The sequence below is a fragment of the Myxocyprinus asiaticus genome, chromosome 18, assembly GCF_019703515.2.
Source record: "Myxocyprinus asiaticus isolate MX2 ecotype Aquarium Trade chromosome 18, UBuf_Myxa_2, whole genome shotgun sequence".
Taxonomy (NCBI): domain Eukaryota; kingdom Metazoa; phylum Chordata; class Actinopteri; order Cypriniformes; family Catostomidae; genus Myxocyprinus; species Myxocyprinus asiaticus.
The window spans coordinates 39,366,709-39,389,516 of NC_059361.1; the positions used below are offsets into that span (position 1 = coordinate 39,366,709).

Consider the following 22,808-nt stretch of genomic DNA (forward strand, 5'->3'; position numbering starts at 1 on the left):
TAATCAGGAGCTCAAAGATATCTCCATAATACTGTAATGTAACTAAATTAATGTGACTACATTTACCTGTCTGTTACATGTTTTATATTGTTTAGAAGTGTTTAGGTTTAGGAATGGGGTTGGGTTAGGGGATCTAAAATATTGATATAACTGTATAATTTAAATATAATAATGTATTTATAAGTATAATAAAACATTTTGCCGTTAAAAACACAATATTATCCAAAGATTTCTGAGCCTGTGACGGAATTGGCCGAACTGAGGAAACACTGTTGTGCACTGTAAAAATGAGTAGCGTAGTGACGTGATGACTTACTAATGTTTATTATTCTAAACAGATGTGTAAACTTGCTGGCTGAGCCAGCAGTTGCAAGTCAAAGTACCTTAATGTATGATATTGCATTCAGCTAACTCCAAAATCCTCATAGCACAACAATTTGTTGGATTTCCTCATTAGCACAACAGTTTATTGGATTTTTTTTTAGAGTGTTTGTGACATGTTCATGGCAATTGTGAGACTACACTGGGAAAAACAAAATGCAAAATGCAAAAAAAGACAAACATGATTCAACCACTCCCCTCCAACCACCTGACTGCAGTGAGTTCTGACCACAACATGAAACTAGCCTAGCATACGCAGATGGCGAGGAGGTGCATTTTTCTCCTGAAGCCCTGTAACTAACCTGGGGTGCGTTTCCCATACAACTTCGTAACTCACTGCTTAACCACAATAGTACGATGCATCGTTGGAGAAATTAAGTAGCTAGCGACGACTGTTTCCCGAAACCGTAGTAAATATTTTGCACCTACATCATTCGAACCAGGTTGGTTCAACAATATAGAACAGTCATTAATGATGTTATGTAGGGAGTGTAGTAATAATTTGTGCGGATATCAAATTATAATAGCTCATTTAGATGTACTCTAGAAAGCGGTTTAATGCGCGAAAGATGCTGAAAGACACGAACGTTGTGTGCACTATGTAATGCGACAGATGATTGCGCTGTAATAGTGGGGTTTCCCTTTACATCAGACTTTGGGATTCCCCCAACACAGTTGAGCACATACGCACATGCGCACTCTTCAAAAACAGACACTTATGCTTTAACATTGACACATAAGCCGTGTACTCCAACAGAACCATGCGTGTTAAATTGATTTCTCTGAACAGCCTTTAATCCCCTAAATGGCTGCATTCGTGTTTACATTACATTTCATAACCCACTTTCTGCAAAACCCCGGAATAAGCCATTTTCTGAAGTGCATGTAAACGTGGTCAAAGTCTTGTCAGAATGAAAGATATATATGGAATGAAAGATAAAGAAGCTTCAGCGAAGTGAAATGATGTCCACACAGCAAACTAACAAGGAACTTATGCTTCTAACTACAGGAAACACCAAATCGTTGAACTATGTTGGTAACAATGAAACTTGCGACCATAGCTGGCTAACAGTGCTTTTGGGAAATGGACTCCTGGATTGAATTTTTGGAGGAATATTGGAGAGTAGTATTCCAAACATTTAGGAAAGTATAAAGCAATCACATTTCTAAGCCACAACTTCAGCTTAACTTATCCAAAAATCTTGCTCGCCTGTACACTTGCAAATACAATCTTAAAAGTATCAGAGTGCAAGTGTGCAGAGTATTATTTTCTCTTTGTTTTTCTCTCTATCAGATCCACTTGCCGACTCACCATGTCTTTGATACTGCCCAACACAGCGGTGGTCAGGATTCCCACTATGAAGGCCAGCAGCTGGAGGCAGGTCAGGACCCAGAGGAGAACATACAGAGACAGCACCTCTTGACAGCTCTGCACACCAACAAACTCATAGAAATTGTCCAGATATCCTCCACTGGAAAAGAAAGCAAAAGCAGGCAAATCAATGTAAGGGAACAACTTGTTTAATATTAATAACAAATTTAACTAGATTTTCACATTTTCTAAAGAAAATATTAGTGGTGCTTGCCCATGTCTAATCTCGCAGCTTCGATGTTAGGGTATTCTAAGTGGTTTTTTTGTGTGCTGCTATCCATTTGTTGTAGTGTTGGCTAGGTGTTCGCTAGGGTGTTTGCACATGTGAATTACTTACTTAGCACAGTCATATAAGTCACAACAGTAGCATGTTCCACTGCGAACCTTCAAACTACAGGACTCTGTTAGCCCTTGACAGGGAACCTATTAAACAAATTAAGCTTGTTTTAGAAATACCTTAAATCCAAAACCCAAGTTATCAATATGTTTGTATATATTATTTATAGAATTAAATTTGTGCCAGTAGGATCTGAATCTGAATTTTAGAACTTATATGTTGAAATAGAATATGCAGTTTTCAACTTAAATTACAACAAACTTCAAATTTAAATGTTTGTAGCGCGAGTTAAGATCTTAAAATTCTTATTCCAATTTTTAATACACAGATTTTTAGGTTTCAAAATTTCAGATACAAAATTAGATACAATTCAGGTTTTATATTCAGATTCAGGTAAATTCAACAAAGACATCCAGTGTCTGTAATTTTAACGTTAAATGGTTAACGGATAGTAATCTTTACATATGCGTTAATGAATAAATAATATATTTAACAAGACAAAACATCTAAATTTACCATAAAAATGGTTTTAAATGAAACATGAATGAATAAAAAAATGTTTTTATTATATGTAAAAAGTATGATTTTACCATACAATTAATGGTAAAAATGCATATTATGTTTAACAAGAGAATACATGTACATTTTACGGTAAACTATTGTTAAAATTATGGGGAGAAACAATAACAGGGCGTTCCCAGACGTCCCTGTCTGACACATCAAATTTCATTATATTTTAGGTTAATAGTTTCTTATTATTTTTAATGTCAGTTATGTACATTGGGGTTTTCTGTACTATATATTGTCATTTAATTAATATTTATTGCAATATTTTAGTGTTGCATGTGTTACACTGCTGGTGTTTTAAGTTTGTGTGAGTAACACTGGCTGCCAAAGCTGAGCTTTTACTGGAGTATTTTAAATGTAATAGTCATTTAAAAAAACTAACATCATTACATTTCTCAGGACATTCTTGTTACCTCTATCTAGTGGTATTTTCATGTTTAATGTAGATTGTAAATGTTGTAAATGTTATAATATAGTAGAGTGTGAATATGGGTAAAGTGACAAAGGACATTAAACTTGATCCCCACTGTATCCATATGTATTTCTTTAAATTATTATAAATCATTACTAAATTAATCTTTGGGGAGTAAACAATTAAAGGGATATTTCACCCAAAAATGAAAATTCTCTCATCAAACACTCACCCTTTATAACAAAGCATATAAAGGAAGCATAAAAGTAATCCATAAAACTTCAGTGGTTTAATCCATATCTTTAGAAGCGATATGATAGGTTTGGTTGAGAAACAGATCAATATTTAAGTCATTTTTTACAGTAAACCTTGACATCAGTAGTCTCCTTGGCAATCATGATTTCAAGCTCGATTATATTTCCTAGTGACATCTAGTGCTCTGCGAACTGTACTGTAAGTGTAATTGAGCTTGAAATCATGATTGTTCCTGTATACTCCAATTGCAAGATGTACAATGAAAAATTTAGTTATATTTTGGTCTGTTCTCACCCAAACAGATCACTTCAGAAGATATGGATTAAACCACTTGTGGATTACTTTTATGCTGTCTTTATGTGCTTTGTGGAGCTTCAAAGTTTTGGACCCTGTTGACTTGTATTGTATGGACCTACAGAGCTGAAATATTCATCTTAAAATCTTCGTTTGTGTTCAGCAGAATAAAGAAAGTCATTCACATCTGGGATGGCATGAGGGTGAATAAGTGATGAGATTTTTAATTTTTGGGTGAACTATTCCTTTATCTTTTTGAGGTTTTAAATTGATATTTTTACTTTGGGATGTGTGGCAGAGCTCATTTCATGATCACTGGTGGGAAAAGCAATGGTAAAGAAAATTACAGAAATTTGAGATAAATATAGTTAAGGTTATAAAAAAGTAAAAGTTAACTTAATATTATGATGTGAAAGTGTATAAGAAAATATACAATTAATTTAAAATACTTTTAAGATATTTTCTAGAGAATCATCTTTCCTCTGTCCCACTTTACCAGTAAATCTGGGATTTGGTCAAAAGAGGGTCTTTAAAGGTTCTGCTTCCCAGTATTTAATATTTCTTCATTTTTGCTTTTGACTAAGGTAGAAGGCATCCTAAGCTTTCTTCAAAGGTATAATGTTAGGTTATGTGGCATTTGGATCATAATTCAAAGTGTCAAGAATAGTAAAATTTCCAAAAGTGTCCCACTTTGCCCATATTCACCCTAGTATATAAAAAACTAAAACTAAAATGAATTCGAGATCATTTTTATTTTATTTTAGTTAGTTTTGGAGTTATGAAAAATTATTGTAGTTTAGTTTCAGTTTTGTCCAATAATTTCATATTTTAGTTCGTTTTCGTCTTTCGATAACTATAACAACACTGATTTGGAGGACTTGACTCACTGTGGCATAGTAGTTCTCATAGATGTAACTATTTCCACTGGTGTAGAACTGGCATCTTCCTGCCTTCATTGGACGCATATCCTGTTAGAAGTGAATAAGAGATATCGTCAAAGTTTTTTTCCCCCTCTTCAGGAACTGTGGAGCATCAACTGGACTATTTGTTGACACATTCCACCCTTTTCTTTTAAATTTGACACCTAAATACATTGAAAAGTTACGTTCATTAGTGACAAGATGAAATGCCTTTTAAGTCAAAGACTAACAGCGGGCATTTCCCATCACCACATCCACCTCTCAAGACCATCATCCACTTTTATAGGCCTCATCCATGCTGCCAAGAGAGATGATCTGACCTCAGAACGTTTACACTAATTCTTCACCTCTCTACACACAGCCGTCAGATCCTCCTCACAACATATGCTGTGGCATGTCTTACAATATCCATTTATGTTCAAAGAAACACTAACGAATATATTTAGACATTAAAAACAAACAATTTTACATAGAAAATGGAATGACTTTGAACAGTGGGAAGCACTTCTGTAACGTTGAATCGAGTGCTGCAGAGGTTAAAATGATCTAAATGTAAGTGTAAATGAAATGCAATCTTTGCTTTTAACTTCTGGTATAATCCTAAATAATATGAAGTACTTTACGAGAGTTTTTTACAACATAGAACATAAAACAGAACAATTCTAGCTGTTAATGTACTCACAATAGTAAGTAGGATGAAAACGCCATCGACCACAAGACACAGAAAGCTGGTAATTATGCCAAAACTCAGGAACACAATGGCTGCTACCAACTGGACAGAAAAAGAACATACAAAATACATACATAAACACACATATAGAGTAGTACCAAAAAAGTATTTGGCCACTTAAGCCACACTGATATAAACAATGTATGAATGTCATTTCATTTGATATAACACAGTTATAGAGTTGTATTGAATCATCATTTATTTCCAATTCTCTAATGTGATTGGACAAGAGATGTTCCAAGAGTGCTGATATTTAGATTAACTGCACTGGGACACTTCAATGCTTGTATCACTCAACTTGTCAGCCTCGTTCCATACAGGCTATCAGTCTGTTTGTTTCTTGATGGTATGTAATGGTTGATCCTATTATGACTTTGTTTGGACCAAGTTTCATTAGCAAAACAAAAACAGACAAAATAACTGGCCATATCTTGACCTCAGTTTTATAAAGTTCTGTTTGGTTCTACAAGTTCTATCAATGCCTGCTAGGCTAGCCAGAGTGGCAAAACTTTAAAGTCCTATGTCTCAAAAACAGGTCTGGGGCAGATAAAACCTTATTAACTTGTTTAAATATCTAGAAATGTCAGAAACACAGCCATGCTGATATTTACTACAACCATCTTGTTTGTGTGATAATGCTTAAATATTGATTATCATCAAATATCAAATCAAATAGTTTTTATTTTATCAAGGATATCGCCTTACCAACGACACCTAGATTAAGCTTCTTGTCCACTCAGAGGTATATGATGAAACAGTGGGGAATGTGCGTGGGATCACAAAATAGAATTAATGCATATGGACGAGCACTTGGCAAGTGCTCAGCTGTGTTAGAGCACCACCTACATTTCAGAGCCCGTATTCACAAAGATTTTTATCTTACCACTATGAGTTCTCCGAAGTGTTCATAGCTAGGAGTTTTTGCTTAAAACCTATTAAAAAACTGCTAAGAGCAAGTTTTAGTGAGGAAATCTTAAGATAAGTGTAAGGCGGAGTTGACCTCATTGCTATGGATAACATCACATTTTATTTGAGGAATCTTTTAAATCAGTTAATGAACATTTCTTCATACCATCAACAGCATAAAAACGCGATTCCCCGTGAATGCCCCCTTTTTTCTCCGCAGCGAGCACACATCCACAGGAAAAAATACACTATGAATTGTCAGACGATGTTTGATCTGGAGAGGGCATATTTAGTTTGATAGATGATTCTGCTGACGAATAACAGAAATTACCAATTCATCCATGCTACACAGTTTCCTTTTGATGTGGCCAGGGAGTGCAAAGTTTTTGAAACCTCCATCTCCTGTGTAATTGGGTTGTTTCAGTTTTTGGGAGAGGTACCTGCATCTCAAACTGAGTTTACAATAATAAAAACACCCTCGTGATTCAGGCAACAGCTTTTTTACACGTCAATGTCAACATTATAATATTTATAATATATAATTTATAATATATCTCCGTGCCAACCACAATCTGTCGGTGGATCAATAGCTTTCTGACAGATAGGCAGCAGCTAGTGAGACTGGGTAATATCACATCCGGCACCCTCACTATTAGAACTGGTGCTCCTCAGGGATGATTTCTCTCTCCACTGCTCTTCTCCCTGTACATGAATGATTGCACTGCAAAGGACCCCTGTCAAGCTCCTGAAGTTTGCTGACGACACCACGGTCAGTGGCCTCATCCGCGATGGTGACGAGTCTGTATACAGACGGGAGGTTGAACAGCTGGCTGTCTGGTGTGGTCACGACAACCTTGAGCTGAACACGTTCAAAATAGTGGAGATGATAGTGAACTTCAGGAGAAATCCTCCCGCACTCACCATGCTCACCATTCTAAACAGCACTGTGGAAGCAGTGGAGTTATTCAGGTTCCTGGGCACTACCATCTCTCAGGACCTGAAGTGGGACACCCACATAGACTCCATTGTGAAGAAGGCTCAGCAGAGGTTGTAGTTCCTTTGCCAGCTGAGGAAGTTCAACCTGCCACTGGAGCTGCTTACACAGTTCTACTTGGCCGTCATTGAATCTGTCCTGTGTACATCTACAACTGTCTGGTTCAGACAGAAGGAAACTACAACGGACAGTCAGAACTGCTGAGAGGATTATTGCTGCCTCCCTGCCCACCCTCCAAGACCTGTATGTCTCCAGAGTGAGGAAATGTGCAGGTACAATCACTCTGGACCCCACAAACCCTGCCCAATCCCTCTTTGAACTGTTGCCCTCTGGCCGGTGGTACAGAGCACTGAGCGCCAGGACATCCAGGTACAAGAACAGTTTTTACCCTCAGGCCATTTACCACATGAATAATTAAACTGCTTTCAGGACTCCCATAGTGCAATAATGTACATATGTAAATTCACATATTTAATTCAATAACTGTACATACCCCTACCTTACACATGTATTATCACTTGCACATGTACATACGCCATTCTATGTTATATGTCCTATTTTTCTTTTTTTTTTTTTGTATGTCTATTTATACTCTTACCTTGTTTTATATTCTGTGTCTCACTGTAATGTTCTGTGTGCACCTGCTTGTTTCTCCTATCACCAAAAAAATTCCTTGTGTATGTGAGCAATAAACATGGCAATAAAGCTCATTCTGATTCTGATAATATTATATTATTAAAATACATTGACTCAACTGTGATTCTGACGATACCTTTTAAAAAGGCAAATGTTATAATAATATTATCATATATTGTTTTTAATGTGGATTGACGAGAGCAGCCATGCGTCAGATCGTTTGTGAGTAACTCAGGTCCTCAGGAAGACTTCTAAGCTGCCGTGGGTTTAGGAGCTACTTTTGCTACATGCTTCAAATGCTTCAAAATGAGACAGATATTTAGCAATTAGTACACTGTATGTGTGTAAAATGAGCTTTTAAATTTGGGTGTGAAAAATTGCAGGTGGCCAAGATATGCAGCAGAGTTTAAGAGGTAAAGTGTTCAAATACTGTACATTTGAATTGCATATATAACAGAGTTTTCTGTATTATCTGTGTACAGATGTAACTTATCATTACAGAAGACTTCGCCACAAACCGATCCAGCGGCTTTTCTGCAACTCACCACCAAGGTCTCAGAGCAAGCGGATGTATTGGCCGTACACCACCAACAGCTTGACCGGCTGTCATCGTTAACAGAGGAGCTTGTTAAAACTTTGCAAAGCTTCCGTTTACCAACACCAAACCCTTCAGCCTCGTCATCCAATCCAGCAGCTTACCCGGCCTCACCTAGCACATTCACCACTAACCCACGCCTTGTCTTTCCTGAGAAATTCAATGGATCATCAGCAAAATGTAAGGGATTTCTGCTCCAATGTTCTCGGTTTGTTAATCCCACTGATGAGAGCCACATTTCCTTTGTTTGTTCGCTGCTTACCGTTAAGGCGTTAGATTGGATTGCAGCGGTGTGGAATGGCGACAGAACAGCATTCCCTTCGTTCTGTTACTTCCAATGATTTCGTGCTGCGTTTGAACATCCAGTAGGAGGCAAAGATGCCGGAGATCAACTGCATTCTCTTCATCAAGGTAATGTTCCATGCTATGTCACAGCCACATCTGAGTCTGCTCCATGTCACAGCAATACCTCAGCCTGCTCCAAGCCAGATCACAGTAACACCTCAGCCTACTCAACTCCATGTCCCAGTTAAGTTTGAGTCTGTTCCACACTATGTTCCAATCAATAATAAATAATATTTATAATAAAAATTATTATCAGGAATATGATTTTTGTCCTAATATCAAAGATCTTACTAGAAAAAAGAAATTATGATCCAACGTGAATTTTCTTGATTAAAAAAAATATGATCGTGCCTGGTAACGTGCATGTACAATGGCTAGAAATAGTATTTTAGCTTAGCGTAAAGCTGACAATTTACACAAGGTTTATTTCTATTTCTTCTGCTCCAAACTTACTTCAAACTTACTTCTCTGTCTGCTCGTATGAATGTAACACATCATAAGAAAGTGTTTCACCGCTGTTCAAATGCACTTTGGATCGCATCATTTATATGGATAAATGTTTTCCATCTGAAAGGACTAAATATTAAATGAAACAAATGACAATAAAATGCAAAGTAATCTGTTCAGTAATCAAAATACTTTTTGAATGTAACTGTATTCTAATTACCAATGATTTAAACTGTAGTGGAATACAGTTACTTATATTTTGTATTTTAAATATATAATCCCGTTACATGTATTCCGTTACTCACCAACCCTGTCTAGAGATTAAAGGACAAAGTTGGTAAACTTGATTCAAGCTTAGGATAGAGTTGGACCTGCGTCCTCTGTAGTTTAGTCTGTGCGAACTGTACCAGATGTGAATCGCAGTTTAAAGATGGAATGAGGAGAAGAGATTCAAATTAACCAAGACACATGCCTCACCTTTTGAGTGTAAACTCCATATTTGGCCAAATACTATAATCTTTCTGTATGACTTCATGTTTTGTGTTTAATTGACCCTTCACTAAGATCTCCTTTCTTACTTGCTCAGAAAAGCTTTACAGAACATTACATTGGAAAGAACTGAACATTTTGGCAAACAGTGCAATTTTCATAAAAAAAAAAATCTATTTTTAAGTGGTAAAAGTTTTTATATATGGGTGTTTCTTTAACTTCGGGCACTTTTAGCACTCTGGGCTTCTAGAAACTTTTTAATTTTACAAAATTTGTCTTGCGGGCCATTTTAGGGCAGTTCAACCAGTGTGGTCGCTATCGAGGGGGACCTCAGTATAATTTTTTATATTTACCTTGAATTTTCTTTAATCATCACTGGTCTCATATTTTATCTCAAACATGCTCTTCACTTAACACTTTGGTCAACTTGGTTAACAAGTACACTTGCCTTTGAAAAAGCTTTATTAGGGCCAAAATTGTTTGTGGTACAAATATTGAAATGGTTTATATTAATTTCACTCTTTGTTTAGATTATTATATTTTTAAACATGTAATTTGTGTTTTTATAATAGATTTTCATAGTTTAATGTTGAAAGTCTTGGTCTGGCACAAGGCTAAAACAATAAAATCTATACATTAAAGGCATTAGAAAAGTACCAAAATGATGGAGGTCTTGTAAAAAGTTTCCAAGTCAGTTTTAATGTGACTTTTATATATATAGTACTGTGCAAAAGTTTTAGGCACTTGTGAAAAATGTTGCATAGTGAGGATGTCTTCAAAAATAATACCATAAATTGTTTCATTTATCAATTAACATCATACAAAGTCCAGTAAACAAAAAAAGCTAAATCAATATTTTATGTGACCACCTTTGCCTTCAAAACAGCACCAATTCTCCTAGGTACACCTGGACACAGTTTTTCTTGGTTGTTGGCAGATAGGATGTTCCAAGCTTCTTGGAGAATTCGCCGCAGTTCTTCTATTTAGGCTGTCTCAATTGTTTCTGTCTCTTTATGTAATCTCAAACTGACTCGATGTTCAGTGGGGGGCTCTGTGGAGGCCATGACATCTGTTGCAGAGCTCCCTGTTCTTCTATTCTAATCTGTTTGCAAAAGGAACGTTTGGGAGTCTAACATTTATATTTCCTATTGACACACTAAAGCTGAAGATATAAAATAACCATCTTAAGACAAATATTTTTGTGAAACATCTTGTGCTTTTGCTCGTTTTAATAAAAATCAACCCCTGTGATATGAAACTGCCTGAAGTTTAAGAATTACCCATGTATACTGTATTATGTGGACTATTATGTTTTGGATCATTTCTGTAAAATTCTGTTTAATTTTTTTCAAACACACAGGATACAGACTTACACTAGAAAACAGTTGTCTGTTAATATGGCAACAAGATTGGTCAGTAACGCTTTTATATCTGCAAATAGATACAGTGCATCCAGAAAGTATTCACAGCGCTTCAATTTTTCCACATTTTATGTTACAGCCTTATTCCAAAAGGGATTAAATTCATTATTTTCCTCAAAATTCTACAAACAATACCCCATAATGACAACGTGAGAGAAGTTTGTTTGAAATCTTTGCAAATGTATTAAAAAAAAACCCCCAAAAAAACACTTGAACATAAGTATTCACAGCCTTTGCTCAATACTTTTTGAAGCACCTTTGGCACCAATTACAGCCTCAAGTCTTTTTGAGTATGATGCTACAAGCTTGGCACTCCTATTTTTGGGCAGTATCTCCAAGTCTTCTTTGCAGGACCTCTCAAGCTCCATCAGATTGGATGGGGAGCGTTGGTGCACAGCCATTTTCAGATCTCTCCAGAGATGTTCAGTCGGGTTCAAGTCTGTGCTCTGGCTGGGCCACTCAAGGACATTCACAGAGTTGTCCCGGAGCCACTCCTTTGTTATCTTGGCTGTGTGCTTAGGGTCATTGTCCTGTTGGAAGATGAACCTTCGCCCCAGTCTGAGGTCCAGAGCAGGTTTTCATCAAGGATGTCTCTGTACATTGCTGCATTCATCTTTCCCTCGATCCTGACTAGTCTCCCAGTTCCTACCGCTGAAATACATCCCCACAGCTTGATGCTGCCACCACCATGCTTCACTGTAGGGATGGTATTGGCCAGGTGATGAGCGGTGCCTGGTTTTCTCCAGACATGACGCTTGCCATTCAGGCCAAAGAGTTCAATCTTTGTTTCTCATGGTCTGGGAGTCCTTCAGGTGCCTTTTGGCAAACTCCAGGTGGGATGTCATGTGCCTTTTACTGAGGAGTGGCTTCCGTCTGGCTACTCTACCATACAGGCCTGATTGGTGGAGTGCTGCAGAGATGGTTGTTCTTCTGGAAGGTTCTCCTCTCTCCACAGAGAAACGCTGGAGCTCTGTCAGAGTGACCATCGGGTTCTTGGTCACCTCCCTAACTAAGGCCCTTCTCCCCCGATTGCTCAGTTTGGCCAGGCGGCCAGCTCTAGGAAGAGTCCTGGTGGTTTCAAACTTCTTCCATTTACGGATGATGGAGGCCAATGTGCTCACTGGGACCTTCAATGCTGCAGAAATTTTTCTGTAACCTTCCTCAGATCTGTGCCTCGATACAATCCTGTCTCGGAGGTCTACAGACAATTCCTTGGACTTCATGGCTTGGTTTGTGCTCTGACATGCACTGTTAACTGTGGGACCCTATATAGACAGGGGTGTGCCTTTCCAAATGATGTCCAATCAACTGAATTTACCACAGGTGGACTCCGGTCAAGTTGTAGAAACATCTCAAGGATGATCAGTGGAAACAGGATGCACCTGAGCTCAATTTTGAGTGTCATGGCAAAGGCTGTGAATACTTATGTACATGTGATTTTTTTTCATTTTTTATTTTTAATACATTTGCAAAGATTTCAAACAAACTTCTTTCATGTAGTCATTATGGGGTATTGTTTGTAGAATTTTGAGGAAAATAATGAATTTAATCATGTGGCAGCGGGGGCGTGGTCAAGCATCTCTCCGGAGAGAGAAAGCGGTAAGGGCGCTTACACCTGAGCTAAATTGTCTAACACCTGTCTCTAATTTTAGTGAGCATGGGGAGAGCGGCATAAAGAGAGCGACACAACGCTCAGTGGGGAGAGACTGGATATGACAGAGCCGAGCCAGAGCAACAATTCCCGAGTAGTGAAAGTTTATTTGTAGAGACAGTGTGTGTGTTAGGGTTTAGAGAGTGTATAAAGGTAACTGTAAAGTGGTGTCGAGGAAGAGGGGAAATAAAGCGTCATCTGAAGAAGGAAAACTGCTTCTTGCGTCCTCTTTTACAAATCAATTATGGAATAAGGTTGTAATATAACAAAATGTGGAAAAAGTGAAGCGCTGTGAATACTTTCCGGATGCACTGTAATTCTATTGAATTTTAAATCATTAATGCTTACTAAACCTAACTCCTAACCTAAACCTACACCCAACCATAAACTTACACTTTCGTCTATGTAGAAAATCCTTATGAGTTTATGCTAATTTAAGCCGCTCCCACTACCTACAGCTGCTAGTCATTGTCACTAATTAGATGGCAGACTTAAAAGTGAGAGTGTTTTAGCACAGAATCAGCTTTTCGTCCATCCTTATTGGGACTTTCAATGTGGGTGTCTTATTGCTTTAATAATAATAATAATAATAATAATAATAATAATAATTATTATTATTATTATTATTATAAGTCATGTCCTTTTGATTGCTAGTGATATTATCTTTGTCACTGGGATAGTAGGTTATTTATGTTTCCTTCTATTGTTTGGGTGTTGTACTGTAGCAGTTGTGCTGTCTGTAAATTGACTATTCATGCATTCATCTACACTACTGGTCAAAAGTTTTGAAACACTTGACTGAAATGTTTCTCATGATCTTAAAAATCTTTTGATCTGAAGGCGTATGCTTAAATGTTTGAAATTAGTTTTGTAGACAAAAATATAATTGTGCCACCATATTAATTTATTTCATTACAAAACTAAAATTTTATTTAAAAAAAAAAGTTTTTGAAATTGATGACTTGGACCAAATAATAAAAGAAAAGCAGCCAATAAGTGCCCAACATAGATGGGAACTCCTTCAATACTGTTTAAAAAGCATCCCAGGGTGACACCTCAAGAAGTTGGTTAAGAAAATGTCAAGAGTACATGTCTGCAAATTCTAGGCAAAGGGTGACTACTTTGAAGATGCTAAAATATAACACAGTTTTGATTTATTTTGGATTTTGTTTAGTCACAACATAATTCCCATAGTTCCATTTATGTTATTCCATAGTTTTGATGACTTCACTATTATTCTAAAATGTGAAGAAAAAAAATTATAAAAAAGAATAAGTGTTTCAAAACTTTTGACCGGTAGTGTATATTTGTTTTACATGTAGTTAGAACAACCAACTTTAATGGCACCAACTTCAACATCAGACAACCGACAACTAAAAGCTCTCTGAAGGATTTTGGTCCATGTGTTTTAATAGACACCCCATTGTGTTGGCTATGTAACCTCCAAACCAGTGCATCCAATATTTTACATGGTCCTTCGAGCCGGAACTGAGCCAATACAATGGATGATCTGAAGAATTTCAGGGAGGAGATGAGGCAGGTAAAGCAGATTTTGCTCGAGTTGAATGAAGTGAGACATGAGCATATCGGGTGGGTGTTCATTTTCTCACTTGCGCACACCAGAAGTGATAGCTACCCGGTTCAGACCTCCTCTGTTCTGCAACAATCTGCTGCACATCGACCCTCAATCCCCACCTTGGCTTCAGTGGATTCCCTTTCCTCTGCTGGTGGTCAGATGCTTGTGCAGCCTCAGCCTTGGACCATGCCTTACCCTTTGCTGGTGGTCAGATACCGGTGCATCCTCAGTCCTCGATCGCTGCATTACCTTCTGCTGGTGAGCAGGTATAAGTGCAGCTTTTAGGCCCTTCATTGTCCCCTGGTGATAGCCAAATACCAGTGCTGCCAACAGTCCCTTTCTTGCTCTCTAGTGGTAGCCAACTGCCAGTCTCTTCCTTACCTTCTAGTGGTAGCCAGCTACCAGTCCCTTCCTTGCCCTCTAGTGGTAGCCAGCTGCCAGTCCCTTCCTTGCCCTCTAGTGGTAGCCAGCTGCCAGTCCCTTCCTTACCCTTTGCTGGTGGTCAGATACTGGTGCAGCCTCAGCCCACGATGCTGCCTTACCCTTCCAGGCCTTACCCTCTGCTGGGGAGCAGGTACCAGTGCAGCCTTTAGGCCTTTCATTGCCCTCTAGTGGTAGCCAGCTGCCAGTGCTGCCAACAGTCCCTTCCTTGCCCTATAGAGTCCCTTCCATGCCCTATTTGTCCTGCCTCAGCCCCAGCTTGCGAACAGAATCTAGTTCAGTCCTTGCGTACCTCCTCAGTCCCAGCTGCTCATCCTGTAGCCTTCTCCTCCTCAGTCCCGACTGCTCAGCCTGCGGCCACCTCCTCAGTCCCGGCTGCTCAGTCTGCGGCCCCCTCCTCCTCAGTCACGGCTGCTCAGTCTGCGGCCCCCTCCTCCTCAGTCACGGCTGTTTAGCCTGCGTCCTGCTCCTCCTCAGTCCCGGCTGTTCAGCCTGCAGCCCCCTCCTCCTCAGTCCTGGCTGTTCAGCCTGCAGCCGCCCCCTCCTCCTCAGTCCCGGCTGCTCAGCCTGCGGCCCCCTCCTCCTCAGTCCCGGCTGCTCAGCCTGCGGCCCCCTCCTCCTCAGTCCCGGCTGTTCAGCCTGCGTCCCGCTCCTCCTCAGTCCCGGCTGTTCAGCCTGCGGCCCCCTCCTCCTCAGTCCTGGCTGTTCAGCCTGCAGCCCCCTCCTCCTCAGTCCCGGCTGTCCAGCCTGCAGCCCCCTCGTCCTCCTCAGTCCCAGCTGTCCAGCGGGAGGCACTGTGTTCCATCAGAGCCATGGCCACCTCATTCCTTGCCTGGTGTCCTGTCAGGTGAGCAGTCGCTGCCTCCTTTGCTTGGCATCCCTCCAGAACCATGGCCTCTACCCATGTCTGGGATCCTGCCATGGCTTCCACCCTCACTTGTGGTCCTGCCTCTGCCTCCGCCCTCACCTGCAGTTCTGCCTGAGACGAGACCTTTGATTGTGTCTGTGGTTACGAATCCTGTTCCCCCGGAGTCTCTGCCCACATCTGGCCTCCTGTCCCACAGGAGCCTCCTTATGGTTCAGCCTCGGCCTCCAACCCCTCTTAAGGTCCTGCCGGTGGTCCTTATAGAATCATGGCCTTCACCCTTGCCTGTTTTCTACCGTTGTCTCTGCTTTACCTGGGGATCCACTGTGCCCTCCGCCTTTGCCCAGAACCATGCTGGAGTTGGTGCCTTTGTCATCATTACCTTCATTGTCCTCATAGGGCAGCAAGGTACAATGATTCAATTTAAAGGCACCTAGTCATTAGAGATTTTGTAGATTACAAATGTATTCATATTTAGGGCAGGCTGTACAAAGTCCTAATGATTTTTGTGCTAATTTAGCCGTACCCACTACCTACAGCTGCAAGTCATTGGCACTAATTAGATGGCAGGTTTAAAGTGAGTGTTTGAGCATGACAGCAGCACTTTGTCCATCCAGATTGGGACTTCAATAACTGTATAATATAAGTCATGTCCTGTTGATTGCTTGTGATTATTGTCTTTGTCATTGGAATAGTAGATTATGTGTGTTTCCTTGTATTGTTCGGTTGTTCTGTGTAGCATTAGTGTGGTCTATATATTTACTTCATGCAGTTATCTATATTTGTTTTACATGTATTTAGAACAACCAACTTTAATGGCACCAACTTCAACAACAAACAACCGACAACTAATAAAGCTCTCTGAAGGATTTTAGACCATGTGTTTTAGACACCCCATTGTGTTGGCTATTCAACCTCTATACCAGTGAATTCAATATTTTACAGTGTGTTTAAAAAATTTAGTTTAAATCCACAATTAAATGTGATGCATTTACAACACTTACAGTGTATTAAAGGTACTTTCTGTCAGTTTGTGTGCTCCCTGGAACTCTGGACTTTGGCGTTGCGTACACAGAAACTTACCTACATCAAAATATTTGTACTGAAGTTGTTAACGCAAAATTAAAAGTGTTATGAATTCTCCCTCAAACTGAACTTGTACATACAAAATGTCCATTACAGTATATTCCAAGTGTTGCGATTGTGTGACCAAATGGATCAAATCTTAATCTTTTTTGGAGTAAAAATATTTATTTTTTTATAGCACCACTCAGTGGACAAAATACCTGAATTCCAGCAATATGCACACAATGTACCACTTTTGCAAAAATGTCACCATAGTCACTTTTCTTTTTTTTCCTTTTTTCTTTCTTTTTTTTTTTTGTAATTAGACTAGTTGACTTTTCACACCAAAAGATAATTATTTTCTGCAATTTCTCACCGTGATGAAGATTCTGAAAAGATACAATGGATTCCTATGAAGTCTTTCACACAGGGAGTGAGCATTCGTGTGCTGACAAAGTATTTTTACAAATAACATTCATTTTAACAGTTAATATTTTTACACTCGACTCTAAGAACACCTCACACTATGGTGTACATGTTCATACTGCCAATCAACTTGTCCTGCAGGTAAATTAAAATCTTTTGTTAGGAGGGTCTTGAATGTTTTCTTTGTCATTAAACAAATCAACAACAAACTTTTCATCAACTGCTGCAGCTTGTGTGTAGAGTATCCATTTTCTTTTTTTGATCGACTAGCTACAGAACTCACTTGTCTTACATACTGGGATTCTGTAGTTGTTTTGCAAACTTTAAGTAGTTTTTGTCTTACTGTATCGGAGTAAAATTGAATGTCGATCATCACCCGCCTATTGTTAAGATCTGAATGTGCCAACAGCAACTATTCACATTGCTTTTGGTATGAAGGGGTCATTTGTCAGCAGTATGTCTCGCTGGTGTTTGGTGTGAAAGGGCCCTTATGCTTGCAATTATGAGTATGTCATTCATTAAGTTGGCCACATTTTCCAATATTAAAAGTGATAAACTGCAACCACCAAAGCCTGCAGAAAAAGCATGTAGGTATTTCCATGCAGAAATTCACAAACAGAATGTCTTTTGAGACACCGCCTGAACTAAATAAGATCACACTCAATGTTTCCCAGGAGTTTTGTTGTTACCGCAGAATTAGGCTTCTTTTATTGAAAAGTCTGGGTTCAAGTTTCTTTTGAGTAGGGGGATATTTTTCATTTAGAGCTCACAAATCCATCATTTGTTAGTGGTTATAGGTTTCCAAAACATCGTTCGGCATAGTACAAACAGTTTTATTGGTGAATACCTAATATATCACATTTTATCAGCAATAATTAAAACAATTTATAAGCGAGTTATATGCATTTAAGCTCAAATTCTGAAGTGGAATAATTGTTTGTTGCTGCCAGCAAACTGGTTGACAAGCACTTACAGAACCAAATTCTGATCTTTTCCAGTTAGTTCAGCAAAGAAGCAACAATTCAGCCGGTAGCACAGAAAGAAAATTCAGCAAACACAATAAATGGTATGACTGTAGCACATAGCTTTTTTTTTTTAGACCTTACACCATCTATGTGTGTACTGTTTCAAATAAAATAAACTATGATAATCTCTTGATCTCAAACCTTCCTCTTTCTAAGGATGCTGAAACATCATGCACAAAAAAACAAACAAACAAAAAAAAAATAATTATATATATATATATATGTGTGTATACACACACTACCGTTCAAAAGTTTGGGGTCACTTGCCTGAAAAGTTTCTCATGATCTTAAAAATCTTTTGATCTGAAGGCGTATGCTTAAATGTTTGAAATTAGTTTTGTAGGCAAAAATATAATTGTACAAACAGATTAATTTATTTAATTACAAAACTAAACTTTTTTTTTTTTTTTTTAAATGGATGACTTGGACCGAATAATTAAGAAAAGCAGCCAATAAGTGCCCAACATAGATGGGAACTCCTTCAATACTGTTTAAAAAGCATCCCAGGGTGATACCTCAAGAAGTTGGTTGAGAAAATGTCAAGAGTACATTTCTGCAAAATCTAGGCAAAGGGCGGCCACTTTGAAGATGCTAAAATATAACATAGTTTTGATTTATTTTTGATTTTTTTTTTTAGTCACAACATAATTCCCATATTTCCATTTCTATTATTCCATAGTTGTGATGACTTTACTATTATTCTAAAATGTGAAAAATATAAAGAATGAGTAAGTGACCCTAAACTTTTGAACGGTAGTGTGTATATATATATATATATATATATATATATATATATAATATTCACACACATTTATACCTCCACCTCTCTCTCCACTGCCCCTCCCCAGGGAGAGAGCCCTCCAAAAACAACAAATAGAGCCTGGAGAGCCCTTCAAAATCTCAAAATAGTTGCCCCATTTCCCAACAAAAAAATATAAGTTACACAGTCTTCTAAATGACACTTCCTCAAAAGCCACCACCCTCCCCATCTCCGTGCACCACTCCTGAAAATGGGGTGCCCCAGACGACCTCTATCCCCTTAAAATAATTTGCCTGGCGATCAACACTGGTCAGAACCAAATTTTTTATGTGTTTATTCCCCACATCGATGACCACCCTATCGCCCAAAATACAGAGTCTGTGGCAAAACGAAACCCGAGTGCCCAACACGTCACACACAAAACTCTGAACCTTCAACCAAAATTCCTGGATCTCAACACACCACCAAAAAACATGGGCCGTGTCTCCATCCTCCAATTGGCATCGCCAACAGGTGGGTGTGTCTTTAAAACCAAGCCTATACAATCTAGAGGGGGTCCAATAAAATCTATATAAAATCTTGAATTGCATAAGGCGCACCCTTGCATCTAATGTTTTTTTAGAATCCCAGCCCACACTCCCTCCTCCAATACCAGGTTTAAATCTTTCTCACATAATCTCTTGATAGAAGTTAAAGCTCCATCCCCCAGACTCTGAATTAGCAGGGAGTAATACACTGATGCCTCATGACCTTTTCCAAAAGAAGTAATCACCATTCCCAGAGTATCTGCCGCTTTAGGGGGGTGTATGCTACTCCCAAAAATAGTACAGAGCAGGTGGCGCAGCTGTAAATACCTATAAAACTGAGATCTGGGAATCCCAAATGTTGAACCAAATTTTCAAAGGATCTCAACACTCCGCTCTCATATAGGTCACCGAGTGTATTAACCTCCCTCACAATCCACTCTGACCAGCAGAAAGGGGACTTATTAATACATAATTTTGGGTTCAGCCATATGCTCGAGGCAACATTTAAATAAATGTCAGAATTAAACACACTGGGCACTTTTGTCCATACTAAGTGCAAATGCGAGATAACGGGGTGTAACTTAACTTCTCAGATTAGTTTGATAGAAAGGCTTTGCAATAGCGAAATAGGCGCAAGAACTTCCTGTTCCATACAAAACCAGGGAGGGGCTCTCTCAGGTGGAAACAACCAATGAGCCAAATGTCTGAGACCGAATGCATAATAATAAAATAAAATCTTGTGTAGGCCTAGCCCACCTTTGTCAATCGGCCTATGTAACTTATTGAAATGTAATCTAGGACGCTTACCATTCCAAGTGAAGGACTTCTCTATGCTATCAAATTGCTTGAATAAGAGAGGGGGACATCTACAGGGAGAGATTGTAGCAGGTAGTTAAATTTTGGAATACAATTCATTTTAATAACATTAACCTTCCCAATCATAGATAAATGTAATGAAGCCCATCTGTCCACATCACTCAAAAACCTTTTTATTAAGGGGTCAAAATTAACTCTAACTAAATCAGACAAATTTGCTGGGAATAAATTTCCCAAATACTTAATTCCCTGTTTGGGCCACTGGAAGGCGCCCAGCTGGAAAGCCGTTACTGGGCAGTATGCTGTCAGAGCCAAAGCTTCGGATTTAGACCAATTGACTCTATATCCTGAGAACTTGGAATTAATGGTTCTGTGGAGGCAAGGCATAGATATAGTTGGGGCTCTCTCATATATAAAATATAATCTGCGTAAAGCAAAAGTTTATACGCCATACCTCCCGCCACCACCCCTGGAAAATCATCTTCCCTTCTTATCGTGGCTGCTAATGGTTCCAGGGCAAGACAGAACAATAATGGGGAAAGAGGGCAACCCTGCTGGGTGCCCCTATCCAGAGTAAAATAATCTGAAATTAATCCATTTATTTGTACCGCCGCTACCGGGTGTCTATAAAGTAACTTAATCCATCCAATAAAAGTATTCCCGAACCCATATATTTCCAAAATCTTAAAAAGGTAATCCCATTCTACCATATCAAATGCCTTTTCGGCGTCAAGTGAGATGGCAGTGACCGGAGTCTGATCATTTGCCACTGACCGCATGATATTGATGAAATGCCTAATGTTATCAGAAGAGCTGCAGCCCCGAACAAACCCCACATGATCTATATGTATAAGAGATGTCATAACTTAATCAGTTAGCCAGAATTTTGACAATATTTTTACATCTAGCTGGATCATGGAAATTGGACGGTAACTCTTACACTCACTTGGATCTTTATCCTTTTTAAGAATCAGACTGATCCGGGCTTGTGTCATGGTTGGCGGAAGCTTTGCATTCTTTAATGATTCTGTATAAACTTCTAACAAATGTGGAGCCAGTTCTGTAGCATAGGATCTAAAAAATTCAGTGGCAAAGCCATCTGGCCTCGGTGCCTTGCCTGTTGGCAAGGCCTTAATTACCTCGCCAAGGTTATCTCAGAATCAAGATAATTTTTTCGCCAGTTTAGAGAGTTGTAATGGTTCCACAAAGTGTCTAACATCTTCATCAGTAGACGAAGACGTGGAACTATAAAGATCAAGATAGAATTCTTTAAAAGCATTATTAATATCAATGGCCAAGGTAAAAATTTCACCACCAGCAGATTTCACTGAGGGAATGTAGAAAAAGACTCTCTCTGCTTTAAATATCTAGCCATAAGTCATGCGGCCTCCAAGTGAATTGACTCGACCATCTGGGGAACCGGGATGCCGGTTTTGTTTCTTTATGTATTGGTTCTGCCTAGCGGCTGGAGCTTGTTCTATTGAATAACACTCCTTTGGAACAGCTGTGGATTAATCTGTTCGTTCTTCGTGCTTATTCCTCCTGCTGGCTGTGGTTTGTTTTGTTGAGTATTTTTACAGGACATTGGAATGATTATGTCATCCGCTGAACTCATAACAGCCGGCTCACGGAACATTCGTTTGTCTGTCCGAGAAATCTGAACGGTTTTATATCAGCTGGAATCTGTTTTGTGGAAGATCACACCTTTGAGACAGTTCTGTGAATGAATCTAAATGTTCTTTGTTTTCATTCTTCCTATTTGCTGGGGTTTATTTTACAAATTATTTTCTATTATGTAATTTTGCCTCACAAATTTGTGAGGCAAAATTTAGCAATCCGATGGCAAAGTTGTCGTGGGGGCTCGTGGGCGTTCATGGACCTTTTGAGTTTAGAGGGATTGTCACCGGTTGGCGCTTTCGTGCGCGGGGTTAATGCGCAAATTTTTCTTTTTTCTGTTTGTTTTGTTTGGGGGGAAGTTCGGGGTTTGATTGTTGTAGTGGGTGTTAAAAGTTGATTTTGTGTATTTATAATTATGTTTTGTTTCCCTGTGTTTTAATAAATAAAAATGTTAATCATAAAAAAAAACTTCCGAACTTCCTTCATTCCGAACATTCTTCCTTCTGAACTTCCTTCTGAATTTCCTTCTGAAATTCCCTCATTCTGAACATTCTTCCTTCCAAACTTCCTACAGAACTTCCTTCCGAACTTCCTTCCAAACTTTCTTCATTTCGAACTTCCTTCCAAACTTCAAACTATATATCCTTGAGAGATGTTTGGCAGGACTTCCTTCCTTCTAAAATTATTTTCTTCCAAACTTCAGAACGAATTCTTCAAGAATGCCTAAGCTGCTCTTTCCTATACAGTTAAGCTACAAAAATGCACCATGAAAGTAGTCCATATGACGAACATTTTATTCTAAGTCCTCTGAAGCTATACAATAGCTTTGTTTTAGAAACAGATTTAAATTTGTTATTAGTAAAAATGTTATTAGTTGAAAATTTTACCCTCTGTTGTATATCTCAAAACTCATTTATGCATGCATACATTCATACATG

The 22,808-nt window shown here is 38.8% G+C and overlaps 1 protein-coding gene across 2 annotated transcripts in view; it reads right to left on the reverse strand.

Moving 5' to 3' along the window:
* The window catches only part of LOC127456462 (transmembrane protein 255B), a 43,615-nt gene that overhangs the window by 6,698 nt on the left and 14,109 nt on the right, over positions 1 to 22,808 (reverse strand). For both annotated transcript variants that reach the window (XM_051724980.1, XM_051724981.1), the window contains exons 4-7: positions 5,221 to 5,310; positions 4,506 to 4,586; positions 2,091 to 2,176; positions 1,694 to 1,853 (exon numbers count right to left, since the gene is read on the reverse strand). In XM_051724980.1, the coding sequence (XP_051580940.1) occupies positions 1,694 to 1,853; positions 2,091 to 2,176; positions 4,506 to 4,586; positions 5,221 to 5,310 (417 nt within the window). The remainder of the gene's footprint in view (positions 1 to 1,693; positions 1,854 to 2,090; positions 2,177 to 4,505; positions 4,587 to 5,220; positions 5,311 to 22,808) is intronic.